Source organism: Myxine glutinosa, chromosome 2, assembly GCF_964187855.1.
Source record: "Myxine glutinosa chromosome 2, kmMyxGlut1.1, whole genome shotgun sequence".
NCBI classification, from domain to species: Eukaryota; Metazoa; Chordata; class Myxini; order Myxiniformes; family Myxinidae; genus Myxine; species Myxine glutinosa.
The window spans coordinates 123,725,161-123,745,967 of NC_136262.1; the positions used below are offsets into that span (position 1 = coordinate 123,725,161).

The window sequence follows — 20,807 nt, forward strand, 5'->3', positions numbered from 1 at the left end:
GGAGCAGACCAGACTGGTCGGTTTGCCGGCAAGGGAAAGCTCACATGTTGGCAAGCCCTCAATAGGTGCTCTGTTGAGGTGGTATCTGCGTTCCATGACCTTGGGGCCTCTGAGGAGCTGAGAGCTGACACAGAAAGTGACATTGAGGCATTTGTATGCCAGCTGTATGAGCCTCGTACTACAGTTGTGGATGTGGGCAAGCTGAGGTGGAGACTGTTTACCAAGAAACAGCTAGAGGCACAGAAGCTGCCACCAACACGGGGAGCTTTACATGAAGCCATTGCTCGTGCACATTTCCAGGCCATGGTGTGGCATCAGGCTGATGTACCGGACCCCCAGCTTCCACAACCAACAGAACATGGATGGAGAGCAGAAGGAGATCAGCTGGTGCCCATCACAACCAAGGACCCTCCAGCCCCAGCTGCCATCACACATCTAATCAAATGTAACTGCAAGAAGACCCAATGCATGTCTCACTGCTCATGCAGGTCTCAGCATCTCAACTGTTCTGAGATGTGTATGTGTGGGGCAGATGAAGAGGTGTGTGGTAACACGGGTCAGGAGCGCCCCATGGGAATCGATAACACTGATGATGAGGAGGATGGAGATCCTTCAATGTAACAATGAACAATGCCAACTAAAAATATTGCACAAAGACATTATAAGTGTACATTTGAACACTAAAGTCCAGCCTTTATGTGATTTAGAAGTGAAAATGATGGAAAAAAATATATATATGTGTTGGCATAAGTGCGTGAAAATCCAAGATGGCTGCCATAAGAACCCTTTTGATCATATGTAGGTGTATAAATGTGTGTTTATTGGATTAAGTATCCGCAAATATGTACATTTGGACACCAAAATTAACACTCTAGGTCATTTAGAAGCCAAGATAATGACAATTTCGGTTTTCAACAAACGCCATTTTGATAATCCAAAATGGCCGCTATAAAGAACTTGAAAAAAATGGAGACATATTTTTTCTACAACTTCTATCATCCCTAAAGACAACCCAACCAGTGTCCACAAATTAACATTTGAATTCAACGGGAAAACATTGGCCCCCCCACTACTATGGAGCTGTAGTGGATGGAGATTTGTCGTCGTGCTCAGCAAGCACAAAGCTGATAGGGGTGAAGAAGAATCGGCAAGACTAAACTGGCTCAATTGAAGAAGAGCTGACAAGAGGTTTACTGGAGCCAAAGAAGGAAGCTCGGTCGGTTCTCAATGGTCTCAAGCATCGTGTGTGGATGAAGCTTCGGAAGAAAGGAGTTATCTCAACTGTTACCAAGGTTGCTTTTAAAGGAGCATAAAGAGGGCATCATCACATCACTGCCAACATTTTAAAGCAATAAACGCAGTAGTACTTATTGATGAGGGAATCCCTCATCAATTCAGAAAGTATTCAGACCCCTTCACTTTTTTCACATTTTGTTATGTTGCAGCCTCATGCTGAAATCGTTTAAATTCATTTTTTCCCTCACCAATCTACACTCAATACCCCATAATGACAAAGAGAAAACAGGATTTTAGAAAGTTTTGCAAATTTATTAAAAAGAAAAACTGAAATATCACATTGACATAAGTATTCATACCCTTTGCTATGACACTTGAAATTTTGCTCAGGTGCCTCCCATTTCTCTTTATCATCTTTGAGATGTTTCTACACCTTGATTGGAGTCCACCTGTGGTAAATTCAATTGATTGGACATGATTTGGAAAGGCACACACCTGTCTATATAAGGTCTCACAGCTGATAATGCATATCAGAGCAAAAACCAAGCCATGAGGTCGAAGGAACTGCCTGAAGAGCTCAGAGACAGGATTGTGTCGAGGCACAGATCTGTGGAAGCCTACAAAAAAACTTCTGCTGCATTGAAGCTTCCCAAGAGCACAGTGGCCTCCATAATTCTTAAATGGAAGAAGTTTGGAACAACCAGGACTCTTCCTCGAGCTGGCCGCCCCGCCAAACTGAGCAATCGGGGGAAAAGGGCCTTGGTAATAGAGGTGAACAAGAACCCGATGGTCACTGGCTGAGCTCCAGAGATCCTGTGTGGAGATGGGAGAAACTTCCAGAAGGACAACCATCACTGCAACACTCCACCGATCTGGGCTTTATGGCAGAGTGGCCAGACGGAAGCCTCTCCTCAGTGAAAGACACATGAAAGCCCGCTTGGAGTTTGAAAAAAAGCACCTAAAGGGTCTGAATACTTATGTCAATGTGATATTTCAGTTTTTTCTTTTTAATAAATTTGCAAAACTTTCTAAAATCCTGTTTTCTCTTTGTCATTATGGGGTATTGAGTGTAGATTGATGAGGGAAAAAATGAATTTAAACGATTTCAGCATAAGGCTGTCAACATTACAAAATGTGAAAAAAGTGAAGGGGTCTGAATACTTTCTGAATGCACTGTAACCTTTACAAATGCCAGTGGTGTCGCAACTTGTTCCAATGTCAAATCAGTGTTATTATACGGTACAAAGACATGGGAAACGAGCAAGGAAATGGAATGCAAACTAAAGATCTGCCACATTGATGTTTGAGAAGGATTCTAAAGATTTTTTCTGGTCAAATCGAGACATTGTGGCATAGGCTAAAGAACATAGATTGTGAAGAGTAAGACATAATGAGAAAGCATGCAGGAAAGAGGAGAATTGCTGAAGATGAAGTTCCATTAGAAAGGGGGAATTGCCCTAAAGTGTGCAGATAGAATTGCTCAAGACAGAACAAGATGGAGGAACCTCGTTGCGACCCTACGTACGTACATAAGTATAAAACTTGAAACCAAGAAACAGTTTATTCATTTTACAGCATAGTGCGTTTATTTGAAAGGAAAAACTATAGGATACAGTATTTAATTAACTCATTGTAGCTGTATGTATTCACCCTATTAAGTCGTACCTCTAATCTAGAAAGGAAATGCATTGGTTATGGTGCCTTAGCTCCAATTAAAAATGCTTAAAATTTCTGCAAAGTAAGTAAAAGAGCAATGCACCGACGTACACGTTACAGGCAAAGCTAGCATTTTTATTAATAAACAAACGGACAGCCGCACTCCGCCCGCGCTCTGCGACACGAGCAAACTGGAGAACGGATTTCTGCATTGCTGCCAGGGAACATAATCACAGCAACATAGTCCCTCGAGAGCCCAGCTTGTAAAGTTTGTATAAATAGAAAGTATTTTACACTGTGGCTGCAGCAGCTATACACCAGCATCATTTAAAAGGCCTCCGACTTACAAAAAATGACTCGTACAAAGCGCAAACAGTGTTCAGATGACTCCGTATTCCTCCTGGTGATGGTGATCGATAAATTAAACAACAAGCCTTTGTACAGAGACAGGAAAGCTGGAAAATTGGCATGATAAGACCTGAAAGAAAAGAAGTTTCTCTTTAAAAAATAACTTCATCAAGCAAAATCATTCCTACTCTAACCTGGCAGTTCACATGTTGAAGTTTTAAAATCTGGCCGTCGACAACCGATTGCAGAGGAAAAAATGATGCGCAGTACGTAAAAAAAAAAATGTCCCCATTTCATTCACAAACCTAATTTATGCTACAGACGCAACTCTGCTTGCTGAGAGGAGAAACAAAATAATAAATACAAGCTTAAAACCGCACCTTTACAATTCTTGAACCATTGATAGCATGCTCGTGACCGCCACTGGAGGGCGTTTCCACCCACCGTCACGTCCAAAGGTTCTCCACTCTGATTTAAAACTTCCGCTTGTAAATAAACACAGAATATATATAATATATACTTTGTTCCTTAAAATACAAATGTTAAACAGGAATTCTGAAGTATCTTCAAATAAGTAGCCAAAGTAAAAGGTGAAGATGCTAGTTAATTTTAAAGTGGGAGTGGGGCAGCCGATGCTCGAACACTGGAATTTCACAGACAAAGTTAAAAGGACCATTTTTCAAAAGCCATTTCATGGCTAATTTAAAATTCATAGTCATCATCAGCCATATCAATGGCCCAGGCAAATTTGTCCCTCTGAGTCTTGTTGTAAACCTTCTCCATTGGAACAATCCATTTCTTGCACCTGTAAGAAGTCAGGGAGTGGGAGAGGGCAAGAAGAATGGGCGAGTGGATTCCGAGGGTGAGTGAAAAAAGAGAGAGAACAAGCGCTTGATATTCTAAATCAGTTATTAGGGATGAATGTAAGCGAGATAATGGATGCACAATCGATGAAAATCTTAGCAGCAATATCACTACCCTCATCATGTCCGGCTGATTTTGAGCGACAAGGGTTGAATTCCTGTTCTGATGTGGGAACAGTTAGCCTGAATCTGGACATGAAATCCCACGAGTTAGTTTCAGTGCCTATAGAAAGTCTACACCCCCTTTCAAAATATTCATCTTTTGTTGCCTTGTAGCCTGGAATTAAAATGCATTAAATCAGACTTTTTCCACAATTATTTACACATCATAACCCACAACTTCCAAGTGTTAAACAAATCCAACAAATTTCAGAAAATTAACTAAAAATACAAAACTACAATATATTGGTTGGATAAGTGTCCACCCCCCTGAGTTAATACCTGGTGGAAGCACCTTTGACAGCAAAGTCATGGGTTTGACAGCTGCGAGTCTGTTGAACTTCCGTCCTAATTTCAGCTTTCTTGTAGAGGGCAGGTTTTCCTCTAGGAATTTCTTTCTGCATTTTGCTCCATCCATTTTCCCTTCTATCCCGGCAAGTGCCCCAGTCCCTGCTGATTAGAAACATCCCCATAGCATGATGCTGCCACCACCATGCTTCACAGTAGGGATGGTGTTCTTTGGGTGATGTGCTGTGTTGGGTTGGGTTTATAGGCCTTCCACTTGTTAATGATCATCTTGACTGTGCTCCAAGGGATATTCAAGGCCTATGAAATATTTTTATACCCATCCTCTGATCTGTGCCTTTCTACAACTTTATCCCGGAGATCTTTTGAAAGCTCATTGGTGCTCATGGTCGAGTCTTTCCTGTGAAATGCATTACTCAGCGGAGGAAATCTACAGGAACAGCCGATTTTATTCTCAAATAATCAGAATCACTACAATTTAACACAGGTCGAGGACCAATAACTTGGTGTGTGATTTTGAAGGTGATTGGTTTATACCTGAGCTCATTTACAATTGCTATTATAAGAGGGTGGACACTTATCCAACCAAGATATTCTAGTTTTGTATTTTCAATTAATTTTCTGAAATTTGTAGAATTTGTTTTTCACTTGGAAGTTGTGGGTTACGATGTGTAAATAAAGGTGGAAAAAGTCTGCATTAATGCAATTTAATTCCAGTTTATAAGGAAACAAAAGGTGAACATTTTGAAAGGGGGTGTAGTCTTTCTATAGGTGCTGTATATCAAACCAAACATCAGCTGATTGGATCATAAAAGTCAAAATAATGTATTGTCAGTTTCTTTGACAATCATATTATATATAATTTGAGAAGCATCATTGTTTGTTTGACTTGTTGCACTCTTGAAACGTAAGGCGGAATGAGTTGGAATGTTAGTTGGAATCGCGGGATGAACACGAAGGTTTACGGGGTTAAATAAATTTTTGATAGTGCCGGAAATAGGAACTGCCATGTCAAACATGTTTTAATACCATCACTATTAACATTTAATATTAAGAGATGCTGAGCATCACTAATATCGTGAAGATCGACTTGCCGTGAAAAAATAAAATAAAATATATTCCCTCCAAATCATAGTCCCCGGGGCTTGGGGAGGACACCAATTCTCTCGATGTGAATGTGAATCGTATTGCACCGCATGGCGGCAGCTGGTATTACATCATTAAAATGGGGGCATCAAACCCATCCATAAGAACGGTTCTTTGCTAGTAAGATAAAAATCTGAAAAAAAAAACAAGAAAAATCTAAAAATATCCTCTCTGGATAAATGCTGCACTATGGGAAGCCAGATTTCCATCTTTCTTTTAATCTTTCCATGCGAGTCACTGCAATTCTTCCATTACATTCCTCATAATTGAATTACAAAGAGCTAAGAGGGTCTTTATGTTAGTTTTTGGCAAGCTTGAGATGCATACAATTAACCATTGACATGTTGCCCACACCGCCACCATCTTGGTTGGAAATGTGAATAAAGTCCTCCCTACAAAACAAGAAATTATATAGTGTACACACCAAGCGACACTGATGCGTGGATCCAGGTAGTTGAGCTTGGAAGTGCCAAGAGCGATCTGTTTGTTTTCTTCTTTGTCGGTCGCTTGCACTTCCAACTTCATCAGTTGTTCTTCCAGTCGCTCCAAGGTTTTCCGCTTGTTCTCCACTATCCTATGAGCACCACACGGCATCTCAACAAATGGAAACAAATTGATTTTTTTTTAACATCGACTTGATTAATAAATGCAATTTTTTATTGTGATGTTCACCTTCCGTTACAATAATGTGGTACAGCAAATTTCAAGGAAATTGTCCCAGGGGTAAGGAATTGTATAAAAAAAAGTTCTAAGAAAAGACTTCACAGAGAAACAACTTTCTCTTGTACATAGATTCCTTAAAATCGACTGATAAATATCGAGGTGGTGCGTAAATTATTTAGTGGAACTAAAACAGCATTAACAAATGGTCACTGATGAAGAGTTGAGGGATGGACAGAACCTTACCTTCTTGGGTGTGAAAGACAGACAATAAGGCGGTGCGTCTGAGGGACGGAGCAGGACGGGCTGGGTTAAGAAGATTTGGAGAGAAATATCATTTCGAGACTTTCTGCCTTATCTTGAGCTGAGTCTGAGATGGAGGGAGAGCATTACATAGCAGAGACAGACTCAAAAAGGTGCCAACAGGACTTTGAGGAAAAAGACTTCTTATAAAGTTCTATCTTGAGATTAGCAAAATGATGTTTTCTGACTGGCCTCAAGATGGACACAAACTTGTGAGCATTACAGTGTGACCCTAAAGCTTCCCTCAATCATGTTAGCTTTCCATGACAAGAAAGCGAGCTGCTTGACTGCAACTGCCTCTACACAGCATTCAACGTACCAGAGCTGTGATGATGAATAGCATAGCCGCAAATGGGAAGGGATAAATCAGTCGAAGAAAGAGGAAATATTTGGCAGGAGTAGTCCCAGCATTTGACGGGAGCAGACAGTATTTCACAGGAGCAGTCCCCAGCATTCCACGCGAGCGGTCTCAGCATTTCATGGAAGCGGTCCAATAATTTGACAGGAGCAGTCCCATAATTCAGCAGGAGCGGTCTCAGCATTCCATGGAAGCGGTCCCAGAATTTGATGGGAGCTGTTTAGCATTCCATGGGAGCTGTCTCAGCATTCCATGGAAGCGGTCCAATCATATGACAGGAGCGGTCCCAGAATTCGGCGGATGCCTTGTATAAGTAAATCGGTGTAGAATAAACATCATATTTGTTTCTCAGAATTACAATAAATGGCGTGATGGTTTTATGGAGGACAAGGCATTGACCAGACTCATTGATATTGTGGTTGGAACGTCCGCTCTGAGTCTGGGAGGTCACATCCAGATCCGGATCTTCACCAAAATCGAATAAATCCTTCCTTGTCACACACCCAACCTGTCCACCAAGTTTCATCCGAATCTGTCCATAACCTTTTTTAGATATCGTGCGATATATAATTTTTGGCCATATCTCTCAATGGTGAAGAATCACTTAAACAAGCGTTACGCCTAGGTCCCCCGTCGGTTAAGTGATGTGAGTTGACAAAGTGGAAGACGCAGAAAACATGCTATGATATGATATTTCGCTCACCAGGTTCAGACATACATGGAGGCGGCCATCTTGGATTTTGACGTGGCGACCCAATTTTCAATAGCGTTCTTCCTTATGCCGAGATACACCCACACACCAGATTAGAAGTTGGTACTTCGCTTATTTTTCAAGATATTCCGCTCACAAGGTTCAGACATACATGGCGGCGGCCATCTTGGATTTTGACGTGGCGACCCAATTTTCAATAGCGTTCTTCCTTGTACCTAGATACACCCCAAACACCAGATTATAAGTTGGTACTTTGCTTATTTTCCAAGATATTTCACTCACAAGGTTCAGACAAACATGGCGGCGGCCATCTTGGAATTTGACGTGGCGACCCAATTTTAAACAGCGTTCTTCCTTGTGCCTAGATACAGCCACACACCAGATTAGAAGCTGGTACTTCGCTTATTTTTCGAGATATTTCGCTCACAAGGTTCAGACATATATGGTGGTGGCCATCTTGGATTTTGACGTGGCGACCCAATTTTCAATAGCGGTCTTCCTGATGCCGAGATACACCCACACACCAAATTAGAAGTTGGTACTTCGCTTATTTTTCAAGATATTCATCTCACAAGGTTCAGACATACATGGCGGCGGCCATCTTGTATTTTGACGTGGCGACCCAATTTTAAACAGCGTTCTTCCTTATGCCTAGATACACCCACACACCAGATTAGAAGTTGGTACTTCGCTTATTTTTCAAGATATTTCGCTCAAGGTTCAGACATATATATGGTGGTGGCCATCTTGGATTTTGACGTGGCGACCCAATTTTCAATAGCGTTCTTCCTTATGCCGAGATACACCCACACACCAAATTAGAAGTTGGTACTTCGCTTATTTTTCAAAATATTCATCTCACAAGGTTCAGAAATACATGGCGGCGGCCATCTTGGATTTTGACGTGGCGACCCAATTTTCAATAGCGTTCTTCCTTATGCCTAGATACACCCACACACCAGATTAGAAGTTGGTACTTCGCTTATTTTTCAAGATATTCATCTCACAAGGTTCAGACATGCATGGCATCAGACATACATGGCGGCGGCCATCTTGGATTTTGACGTGGGTTGCACCCACACACCAAATTCGAATGCGATCCTTCGCTTATGCACGCCCGCACGCAAACACGCATGGACACACGCACGGATGGACGGACACACGGACGGAGGGGAAAACCATAGTCCCCCTTTCGCTCCGCTGTGCGACCGGGGACAAAAATTTATAGTATGTGGATTTTCACCAAAACCGAATTGATTCGTCCTTGTCACACATCAAACCTATCCACCAAGTTTCATCTGAACCCATCCATAACTTTTTGAGATATCCTGCTCACAGACTGACAATCGACCAGAAAGGGGTGAAAATACAAGCTCCGTCCACCTTTGGTGGCAGAAGTAATGAGCAAGCAGGAAGGAAAACACAACAGCCTGCAAATACATATAAAATGTCACAGGTAGGGAGCTCATTCAAGTTAAAATTTCCTGGAGGATAAATTGACCGAATAAAAGAAAAATGACGATGCCGTGCCAATTCCAATTGGAGCTACCCTCAGTATTATGGTACTGGACTCACTTTCGAAACTTCTCGTCTCGCCGGACTTTGTAGTCAGCCTTGGCCGATTTCACTTCTCGCCGAGTGAGCAACACCTGTTCCCTCTTGGCATCAATCTATTGACAATGAAAGGTTAAATAAAAGAAGCAAACAAATTAAAGAATATGTCAAAGTCGTTTAGAATTCAGTGAATTGCACAAAAAACCCAGAAACATGTTGTAACATTGTGTTGTTCAAGGAAGGTGCTCTGTGGATTGCATCCACTTCAATAAATATATGCTGTAGTAACTCAGTCCCTCCAACAACGTGAGGTGCACATAATAACCAAAATGACGAGTTTAATTTAGTGCATTTCCTTTATGTTAATGTGTGAGGAATTATGCACATATTAAATTCAGTGTGTCAACGAAAATCACCAGAAACTTTTTTCCTATCCATCTATATTCGTTCATGATGGATCGCTTGCAGTGTGTGCTGTGTGCTCCTGTAGTTCATTAAATCAGAGAAACCGACTCAATCATTTTCCTGATTATTATAGGAATTTGTAAAACAATCAAACATCACTTGGGGGTGTGGAAATCGACCACGTGACTACTGCGTCACCAATCAAGATGCTAATACTGCACTGTATTTTATTAACGCCTCGTAATCAAATTTATTCCGCTTGGTTTTGACTCAGAAACTTTTTTAAACGTATTTTTTAAGCCATCTAAAACGGAAAGGAATTTTACTACATTAGAAGTGTCGCTTTTGGTAATTGCACCAACCGATGCAAAGTGTGAAAGTGGGGAGAGGCGGAAGCAAAGAAGGTTGCTCCTGGTTATTCATTTTCCACTCAGGTTTTCTACAATATGATTGAAGGATTGACAGATCAATTCTCCTTTCCGACAAGAAAGATGATGTCTTCCACCTTTATGATTGACAAGCGACAAAGTTCTGAACTGTTGGAGAAGAATAAAAACGTGATCGCAAAATAACGGAGGATCTCATGGTCAGCAAAGATGAAATTCAGAATATTTTGAAGAGAAAAGCAAAATTTTAGATCGTCGTCCCAAACAGTGTCCGCTGCCTGAAAAAAAAACCCAGAAGAGAAGGGGAAATGAAGACATCAATCGCCTACGTTGGTGAATTTGTCAGAGACACAATGGCAAGGCAGATAAATACCATTGGACCACGGTTGAAGGATTAGGCCTTCCAGTTTCGAGTGGATGGCTAGAATAGATTTTGAGACAAAATAGTGTTCAGGGGAAAAGAGTGCTGAGAGAGAGTGTGATGATAATGACCAATGTACTTGAAAATAGGGTTTGGGTTTCCTTATTTGCTTGTTTTGCCTCGACAGACAAGCCAAGTTTCCTGAAATAAGAGTGACACTACCTCTCTTCAAAGACTACATTTTGGGATTCCCAAAGCAGGGTTGACTGTATTTGTTTGATAGTGCAGCAGAAGGGTGGCCACATCATTAATGAATTGTGGGTTTTGTGATAAAAGTACCAAATTTGGTACAGAGATGGATCACGACCTTAATGAATAATAGTGGATATGGACCAACTTGGATATGGGGTCATTAACCAGTGTGGTAGCTAGATTCAAGTGCAAGGTGTGCACAGAGGGAGCTGCAGATGGAGGAAATGTTGAGTTGGATGTTGGAGACGGCGTGAAGCTGGAAGGTGTGAAAACATTTTGCTACCGAGGAGACATGCTGAATGGAGAAGGTGGATCAGACTCGGCAATGGTTGCTAGAGTGAGATGTGCATGGAAGAAGTTTCGGGAACTGAGTGGCATGCTGACGAGGAGGCGAGTGTCGTTTAATCTTAAGGGAAAGGTGTATGCTGCATGTGTGAGAAGTGTTATGATTTATGGGAGCGAGACATGGGTAATTAACATAGAGCAGCAACGAAGGCTGGAAAGGGTGGAAATGCGAATGGTTCGGTGGATGTGTGGGGTATTGTTGAGAGGAAGACAAATGATGAATTGTGAAAGATGATGGTAATAGAGCCTGTGATGGATGCTGTGAAGAGAAACAGGTTGAGATGGTTTGGTCATGTGTTGAGTGAAAGTGACTGGGTGAGAAGAGTGATGGAAATGAATGTAGAAGGAAGTAGAGGACGGGGAAGACCTAGAAATACTTGGCTAAAGGTGGTGGAAGAAGAAATGTGGGCAAGGGGGTTATAACAAGGGGAGATGCAGAAAATAGGACGAAATGGAGAAGATAGTCATGGGGCCTGCAAGGCTAACCCCCAATCTAGCAGGGAAAATGGCCTTAAAATGCCTGCTGATGTTGTTGACCAACTTGAATTTTATAATCACAACAATTTTCAAGATTAACACCGAGTGTTCTTAAAAATAACGATAATTGCCAATAATTATTAAGTGTTCACTACATCTCTTTAATGGTGCTTCAGCATTTGACAAAAAGTAGGCAATTGGACTAGCAGTCACTCAAAAGTCAACCTGGAACAAGCTTATTACCCTCGCCAAAGAGGGCATTGCATTTGAGTCCATTTGTTGGTCTGTCTGTCTGCACAGAATAAATGTGATTTTCTCTGCAACCGTTGGTCCGATTGACAGGAAATCTTCACTATAGGTCCTCCCCCGAAGAAGGTTTAAAAATGATGATGACGTCATAGGTCCCACGGTATGGGTGCAATCTTGGAAAAAAACAACAAAACTTTGCACCTATATATCTCAAAAAGCACTGCACAGAAAAAATTGAGACATGTCTCATTGTAAAGAATTCTCCATGGAGAATAACATGTTTATGATGATGTTATGGGTGCCTCCATTATGACATCATAATTCAACAAGTACAAAACTTCATCAAATGAAGATGAAATTTGTTGAGCGTCATCTAGGGATAAAAAGAAAAGAACAAAAGTGGAGCAAAAAAATGATGACGTCACGTGGTTCGACCACCATATTTGTTTTAACACAAAATCCTTAATAAACACTTGGCGAGGGTCTGCAATATCCGATTGCTCTATCTTGTCAATCTATATATATAAAACACAGTTTGTGTGTGTGTGTGTGTGTGTGTGTGTGTGTGTGTGTGTGTGTGTGTGTGTGTGTGTGTGTGTGTGTGTGTGTGTGTGTGTGTGTGTGTGTGTGTGTAATGTTACCGATGGACTCCTAAACGGAGAGGCTCACGTACTTGATATTTGGCACAGACATGGCCATTGAGCCTGGGAAGAACATGGCCGACCTAAAAATGTATTTCATAATATTTTTTTTACCATATTTTTACCTCAGCGCATTTCAGCGAGGAATATTATGCACCGAATCTGACCGGTGGCAGAGCAGCGCGCTGATTCGCTCAGAGCGATCACGTGATGTTCCTTGCTGCCATTAACTCAGTTACGCGTTCGCACGTATTTCAGAGCGAAAAGCGATTGCGTTTTTTCACATTTCAGCGAGGAACATTGCCATTCACACCATATAGGTTTTTCTTTTCTTTCATCTTTAGATCCATATTTTTTTTCAGCGAATCTGAATCAGTGGCAGAGCAGCGCGCTGATTCGCTCATTCGCGCTCATTGATGACGATCACGATCACGTGATGACGTGATCACGAATGATGTTCGTGACGCGTTAACGTGATGTTCCTTGCCGCCAGCAAGTAGCATAGATTTTATTTTAGCATGATTAGCATTTAGCATGATTTAGCATGATTTAGCATAGATAGTAGCATGTTTCACATAGATTTTTTTTCAGCGAGGAATATTATACACGGATTGTGACCGGTGGCAGAGCAGCGCGCTGATTCGCTCAGAGCGATCACGTGATGTTCCGAATAAGCACAATCAATTGAGTGTGCCGCATGAGTCTGCGATAAGTGTTTAAAGTAAAGTAAAAAATATATATATATAATGTTAACGTGCCGTTGTTAGCCGATTCATGTATAGTTTGTGTTGTATTTAGCTGTGGCTGAGCTAAGATGTAGCTGAACTTCAGAGTCGTTGACTCTGGTATCCTTTGACCTCTTAATCACCTTGCTCCATTGGGACAAATCCAAGTAATAAGCGCATCGGCAGGTAAATCCACCGGAGCGAGGTGAAACACCTCTCAGGTTGAAATAATGTGAGTTCCATTCCATCCCCGCTGCCAATTGGCTTCACTTTTCACGGAGTATGAGCGTTCTATATATTTTCAATTCAGTGCGCCCGACTCGCTCACGTACTTGATTTGTGGCATAGACATGGCCATTGGGCCTTCACGGTGTAATTTGTGCGAGGCTTTTGTCCGAGTGAGCTTGAGTCGAGAGGGCGAATGTACGGGTTGGGAATGTATGGGTCTCCCTTCCCCCACCCGGCAACGCCGGTACTGGAGGGCGTCACAGGATCGGTGAGTCTCCAAAATCCGCTTCGTGCTGTTGCGAAGATTCAGGACGATGTCGCGATTGTTGTGCTGCTCTCCGACCATGAGAACTGCAACGTCATTGTTGACTGGCCCTCCCCTTCCCCTCCCCCTCCCCCCTGCCCCTTCCCCTCCCATCCCTCCCCCTCCCCCCCTCTCCCCCCTCACGTTTATACACGGAATGCCGGGTACTTCCCCCCCCTCTTCTCCCCTCCCCCCCCCTCTCCTCTCCTCTCCTCTCCTCTCCTCTCCTCTTCTCTCCTCTCCTCCCCTCCCCTCCCCCGCCCGGCAATGCCGAGTACTTCTGCTAGTGCTTTTAATAAAGCAATAAAATAATCTATTCTACAGACACCTTGAACGCTGCAATCGGAGATCGCTGATGGTTTCCAGTAGAGCCAACTCATAATATTAGCCAATTGGTAGCTCGAGACTGCCTCATAATGAAAAACATAATAATAAACTTAATTACAGTAATTTAAAGTGGGGAAATATTTAAATAATTGAAAATTGGGGGGAAATTAAATAATTTAAAATTGCAGGAAAAATCTTTGAAAATTAAGTAATTGAAAAATTGGGAAAAATAAAAGAAATGAAAAATTAAAAGGTGAACAATAAAAATTAAAATAATGGAAAAAAAATTCTTCAAAAAGTGGGACATCACTGACATCAGGACTACACACTTAATGGCTCCCTCCGAGAACTATAATTACAGGAGGCACACTGGCGTTCATGCTATGCTCGTTGTTGGACGTGGTGCTGTCAAGGCCATTTTGAACAAAATTCAAGTGGATCATGTCTCCAATATTTCCAGGTGGTCATGATCTCCATACTACATTTGGTGCTTGTAATATAAAGCCCACAATTATTTCGCCATTCTGCTTGGTGTCGTGAGCACACAGCCATTTGCTGCAACAAAATGCAGCACAAACCTAACACGTTTTGAAAAACCCACGAACATCCACAAACCATGCGGTGAGAATGCTAGAAAACGTTACCTTTGTTTGAAGATTAGCCATGGATTTCTCAAAGGTCTTCGGAGCAGCTCGCTGATGGTTGCATAGAATTGCAACCGCTCGGTTGGCACGGTTGTAGGACAAGATCTTGGCAGCCAGATTGTCATCAGCTGAGATGAGCAGGTGTAGTGTTACTTTGGAAACATGCAATCTCAACACGACACATTTAGTCATAATCAGTAAACTCTAAGTTTTTAGTTTAGTCGTAAACCAAGGCAAGTGCCGTCAGAAGTTAATAATTTTTTAATTATTATTTTATTATTTCTTTTATTATTATGATTTTTCTTTTTTTATTATTATTATTTATTATTATTTTATTTTATTATTTTTATAATTTTTATTTGTCAGAATTTCATTCCACATTGTAATAAACATGGTCTGACATGATGGTGCCGAGGTAGTGTAGTTACTTTTGATGTGTGTAGTCTGGGTTTGATTGTCGACACACCAAAACAGACAGCTTTACTGCTTTACAGCAGGGAGCTTCATCGAAATGTATGCTGTGCATTGAATGGGGAATCAATCTGGGGACCAGTCCACTAGCATTGATAGTTTGTGGATGGTAAACATACCAATGTGTTTTCCCAATAGAGTAGGTGAGTTATTGCTTGTACTCTGGCCAAATTCTAAAATTCCAACTAAAAACCAGCGAGAATCGATCAGGTTTGTCCAGCCAGTTCGTGAAAGACTTAGGTGAATCTTACATGCTCCATGAGCTGCTGATCCCATACTAAAAATGGCACATGGCCTGAGAATTAAAAATGATGATGTTTGCAATCAAGACAATGAAGAATGGTGAAGGTAATTCTTATTTCACATCTTCATTCCAAAGGGGAAAAAAAATTAATCTCTAATTAGCGGGCAACAAATATCCCTTCGCAAACTTACGGTTGGTCAGCTCCTTAAGTTGTTGTTGCAGAGTCACCGAGGCATTGTACGTTCGGAAAACTTTGGCTGTCAGCCCATCCATTAGTTCCTGAAGGTGCTTGTTCAAAATCGCCGTCTGTAAAGCGAGTGGAGACAAGAACCAGGTATGTGGCATTTTGACGAGTGTGGACAGTAACAAGGCATGTGACATACAAAAACGACAGATTAAATGCCAAAAGCAATTGGATGCCTCGCTTCTGCACACCATGGACCCTGCGTTTTCTGAGCCAACCATCCCTGATACTGTGTTTCCATGTTGATATAGCCAAGCCTCAGGTACTGAAACCAGGCCTGATCATTTTCATCCCCTTTCCAAATGAGGAATGCGTGGAAGTACGTTACACAGACAGAATGTGAGTGTGAGAGAAAGTGAGTGTCAGAGATAAAGAAAGTTAGTGTGAGAGACATAGAGAAAGTGAGTGTGAGAGAGTGAGTAAGTGAGTGAGTGAGTGAGTGAGTGAGTGAGTGAGTGAGATCAAGGTACAGCAACTGAGGTTAAAAGAGAATCCACCGAGAATGTTTCAATGGGATTTTCTACAATATCCTTGACAGCAACTTGTCGCTGCCCGTTAATGACTGTGGGAATTATTTCGATCTCTATATTTATTATTTTCACCCAAGACAACCATTATAAAGCAGTACGAAAGCTTAAACACATTTTAATGTTCATTGAAAGCAACAAAACAGGTTTGGCCACAGACCATTTTGAGTGTTTTGCATTATTTTGTATCAGGATATCAACACAACACAAATTCACCCTGAAAGATAAAAATTCACAAAATACTTCTCATATTTTCTCCTCTCTTCAAACTAGTGTAGAAATAACAGGACATGCAAGTGCCGATTGTATTGGACCAGTTGGTGCTTCTTTGGTTGGTCCAAACAGTCGCACTTTGTTCGTGATGCACAATAAACCGCTGCTCAATCTAAAATCACAACCAATAAAAAAGCGGCTTCGTTTGTATTTTCCAATTCACCAATCATGTACATCGTGTGCGAGCGAATTACTAAGCACTGCAATACAAAGCAGTCTGGTTTCGTTATTTTTCGTGTACAAGGTCAAGGCTCATGGAAGAGCAAGAACACCAAAAGGATCAGGACGCAACAGAACAAAATGAACAGTAGAGAGAGAAGGGGGGGGGGGGGGGGAGGCAGCAGGGTCGAGGGGGAAATAGAGGCAGATTTGGACAAATAATGGGATGTGGGGAAGAATGAGGGGTAGGAGAGGATGTAGAGGATGGACAGATGGATACAGAAGCAGACCCTCAGGAGGGAAAGAAATCAGAATTTGGAAGGAGGTTTTGGAGTGAGGGTTAGCGAGGGTAGAAAAAGGTCATGGTTTTGGATTGGGGACAATCTGAGATGGTGGTGAACAGCTTTCTTGAAGAACTGGAGGGTAGATTGAAATTGAAGAGAATGTGGAAGTTGATTGCACAGGTGGGAAAAAGAGGAATGAATGAGTGAGCAGTGATTCTGGATTTAGGTAGTTTCACCAGAAGGGGGTTGATGGTGGACCGTGTGTGCCCTGCAGGCAACTTGGGGGTGTGGAGAGATGTGGGGGGGACCACAAGTATCGTAAACTCATATTGCATGTGCACAAGGGATTTCCAACTCAATTCGGGTCGACTGTAAAGTGGGTTGCGGTATAACCCGGATAAGGTCAAACCTTGGTTAAAAATCCGGGTTAAATGAAAACCAGGTTCGGAGGACTCGACTCACATTCAGTCTGTCAAAAAGATCATCGCCTGACTGTTTGTTCTCCATGAAAAGCTGCAAGTTCTTGAATACCTGCAACAAAGACAGACATCTCGATCATAAACAAAATGACGATGCCCAAGTGTTACAATCGTGACCACACTGTGGATATATGCACACTCTCCACATCTGCAAATGAGACCCAGAACCCCTAACGGCAATCTGCATATTGCTTTTGCAAGAGTGGTGTTAGACACCTACCTTCCCATTCTTCTACATATTCATAATCATTGAAACATCAAGTTGTAAATGGCAATTCATAATTGCTAACAAAGAAAACAGCTTGGGAAGAACACATACCCTTTTTTCGACGGAAACCTTGTTGTAATAACGAATCGAGTCTTTGCCCAGGAAATCGAATTCTACCATGAACTCTTGCCCGTCAAGCTCTGGGTGCAGCTTTATGTGCTCGACACGCAAGGAGCAGCAACCGACGGTATCGGCCGTCTCACCCTCCTCCTTCTCATTCCCAGCCCTGAGAGCAAGCTGAACACAAAGACATGGAAGTTGGATGGTATTTACCAGTAAATACCATGGATGGTATTTACTTCGGTTCTGGGGATGGATCTAGCATCATGCATTGCAGACACAAGGGAAGCATCAAAGGAATGGGTAAGAGGGTCAAAAACTCTTCGGAAAGAGGTTGACAGACGCTGCGGTAAGAGTTTGACAGACGTTCCGGTAAGAGGTTGACAGACGTTCCGATAAGAGGTTGAGACAGACGTTCCGGTAAGAGGTTGACAGACGCTGCGGTAAGATGTCGACAGACGCTCCGGTAAGATGTCGACAGACGCTCCGGTAAGATGTCGACAGACGCTCCAGTAAGATCTTGACAGACGCTACGGTAAGATCTTGACAGACGCTCCGGTAAGAGGTTCACAGGATAGGGTAAACTGTGGTAGTTTTACTGTGGCAAACCAGTAAAAGGGCGATAGGCACAAACCATAAAAAGCTTGATACTTGAGCATTCTACTTGGTAATTTTGATCCTGGTGCTCCCTATGCTTCAGAAAAATGTTGAGGATTGGTACTAGGTGCACATATGTAATGAGTGTTATGTATGTGTGTGTGTGGAAATGGAGGGGAGGCGTTTACATTTTGACGAGAACATAAGAAAGAAAAAAGTAAAGGAATGTGTGAGTCGAGAGAGAAAGAAAAGGAGGTTGAAGAGATTAGAAGACGCAGAGGGAAGGAAGGGGGAGGGTATGTTTAAGTGATGTGGGAAGGCGGGGAAGGACTTTTGTGCACATACTAAATATATTGGGATGCTATTACAACAAACAACAACAGGCATTTTAAGGCCATTTTCCCTGCAAGAGCGGGGGTTAGCCTGTGTTGCCTGTTTGAGGCAATGTTTTTATGGCCGGATGCCCTCTGACGCCAACCCTTAGTCGCCTCTTACGATGCGCAGGGATACAGTGTACCTATTCTAAATCGGGGTACACACCGGGATCATTCATCCCAGCAAGCTGGTACTCAATTTGCCGACCTCGGAAGGATGACAGGCTGAGTCAAACCCCCTGGCGTTAATTCAGCGATCGACCGGGATTCGAACCCAGGATCCTAGGATCCCAAGCCAGCACCCTAACCGCTAAGCCAACACCAGGCATTGGGATGCTACTGCAGATTGCAAAAATCAAAACAATTTTGCAACTGTGGAAAAGAGTTGCTACATTACAAGTAGTAGTGGAAGATAAACTACGATTCCAAGCATCATTTGATCCTATTAATCACCGACATATTGCACAAACAAAGGAGGGTGGTGTTGAAGACAGAAAATGAGGAGAGATATTGTGCTCGAAACCTTATCGATGAAGTACAAGGCAACAGCACGCTGTCTAATCCGCATTTCCTTTGATTTCCAATCTTCGCGGTACTGTGAGCGGATCTTGTCGACAACACCTTTCAGGTTACGTGCCATCTCGTACTTCTGCCAGTCCTTCTCACCCTGAAGAGCACATACGGTTCCACAGGGAAAGCACAAGGTGTAAGCGGCCATTTGTCTTGCATACAACTTCCACGACATTTCATATCACATGAACACACACAATTGAAGGAGATACGCAAATGTTGTAAAAGTTTATTTGAAATAGTACACAATTGGGGGTGGGGAGGAAATCAACATCTTGATGGCAGCATACACACACTTCTCCACAAAATTATGATGGAATGCTGCATATACACGATGCCTCAAACTAGTCACATCACACTCTGTCGATAGATAACTTGTATAGATTTTATAAACCAGCATAAGTATTGCTGCTGAAATAGTACTGTGGTAATTCACCAGGGAGAGATATAAAATTAGGAATAACCCCCTCCCCTCTCCCACAACATTTATGGGACAATAGCATTGTATTGCAGGCGGAATGCTCGCTGCAAAGAATGAGAAAGGGCATGGACACACCCTGACATCAATCAAGAGAACGTCCAAAGAGACAAAAAAAGGTGATATCTACTTTACATGGATGATTTAAAGCTCTGCACCAAACGTCCAAAAATTGGCAGAACAACTAAAATTAGTGAAACAGTACTCAAACGACATTCAAATGGAAGTTGGCCTGAATATGTGTGCCAAGTGCATATTCATACAAGGTAGACCAAGAAAAAGGACAACAGAAAAATTGACAAATACAGGAGCTAGACAACAAAGTATCATACAAATACCTCAGAATAGAAGAGGACCACCAAATATGTCAAAACAAATGAGCAAAACAATTACCAAAGAATACCTGCATAGAATAAGACGTCCACAAAACATACCTACCTCCAAGGAACAAAATCAAAGCCAAAAACAAACTCGCAATACCAGTATTCCAGTACAGCTGCGGGTAAAATAATGAACTGGCCACAATCAGAGATCAATAAACTCGATATAAAAACAAGGAAACTTCTCACCACCCACAAAATGTTTTACAAAAATTAATGTATCCTGAGAATGTACCTGCCGAGGTTGCGGCATGATGGAGCTCAACCAAGTCAAGTGCACAGAATGACAACTGAAGGATTGGCCGAATACGTACAAATTACAACAGACTACTTAATCTGATTTGTAAGCAAATAAGATGACAACACACCAGAGAAGGTATCCCTAACCCACCGAGCAAAACATTTCCAAAGACAGGTGCGAATGGAAGATGTCACACAAGAAACTGAAACGAGTACAGCCCCAGCAAGTGCAAAAAAAGAAGAAAGAAAAATATAAAACGAAATAGCAACAGATATACATCGACAACTGGGAAAACGATAAAAGAGCAGGAAGTTATAAAAGAAAAAAAAAAGAGTTGGAGAGATTGGGAATCGACAAAGAAGGCTCTTTGAAATGGCTAAAAAGAGGTCGGCTCAACTGGGATGGAGAACGAATCATTATAAATGCCCAAGACCAATAACATAACACCAATCACTTTAAGGAAATGGCGGGACTGAGTCAATCAGAAAAGTGTAGGTTCTGCAAGTTAGAAAC

At 42.0% G+C, this 20,807-nt stretch overlaps 1 protein-coding gene across 3 annotated transcripts in view; it reads right to left on the reverse strand.

The window, feature by feature from the left end:
- Positions 1-2,778: 2,778 nt before the first annotated feature.
- LOC137421302 (DNA topoisomerase 1) overlaps positions 2,779-20,807 on the reverse strand; it is a 111,313-nt gene continuing 93,284 nt past the window's right edge. For all 3 annotated transcript variants that reach the window (XM_078771614.1, XM_078771616.1, XM_078771615.1), the window contains 8 exons: positions 19,149-19,292; positions 17,646-17,831; positions 17,310-17,378; positions 15,552-15,666; positions 14,646-14,773; positions 9,323-9,417; positions 6,139-6,288; positions 2,779-4,045 (listed from right to left, as the gene is read on the reverse strand). In XM_078771614.1, coding sequence (XP_078627740.1) covers positions 3,943-4,045; positions 6,139-6,288; positions 9,323-9,417; positions 14,646-14,773; positions 15,552-15,666; positions 17,310-17,378; positions 17,646-17,831; positions 19,149-19,292 — 990 coding nt within the window. In that variant the 3' untranslated portion in view covers positions 2,779-3,942. The remainder of the gene's footprint in view (positions 4,046-6,138; positions 6,289-9,322; positions 9,418-14,645; positions 14,774-15,551; positions 15,667-17,309; positions 17,379-17,645; positions 17,832-19,148; positions 19,293-20,807) is intronic.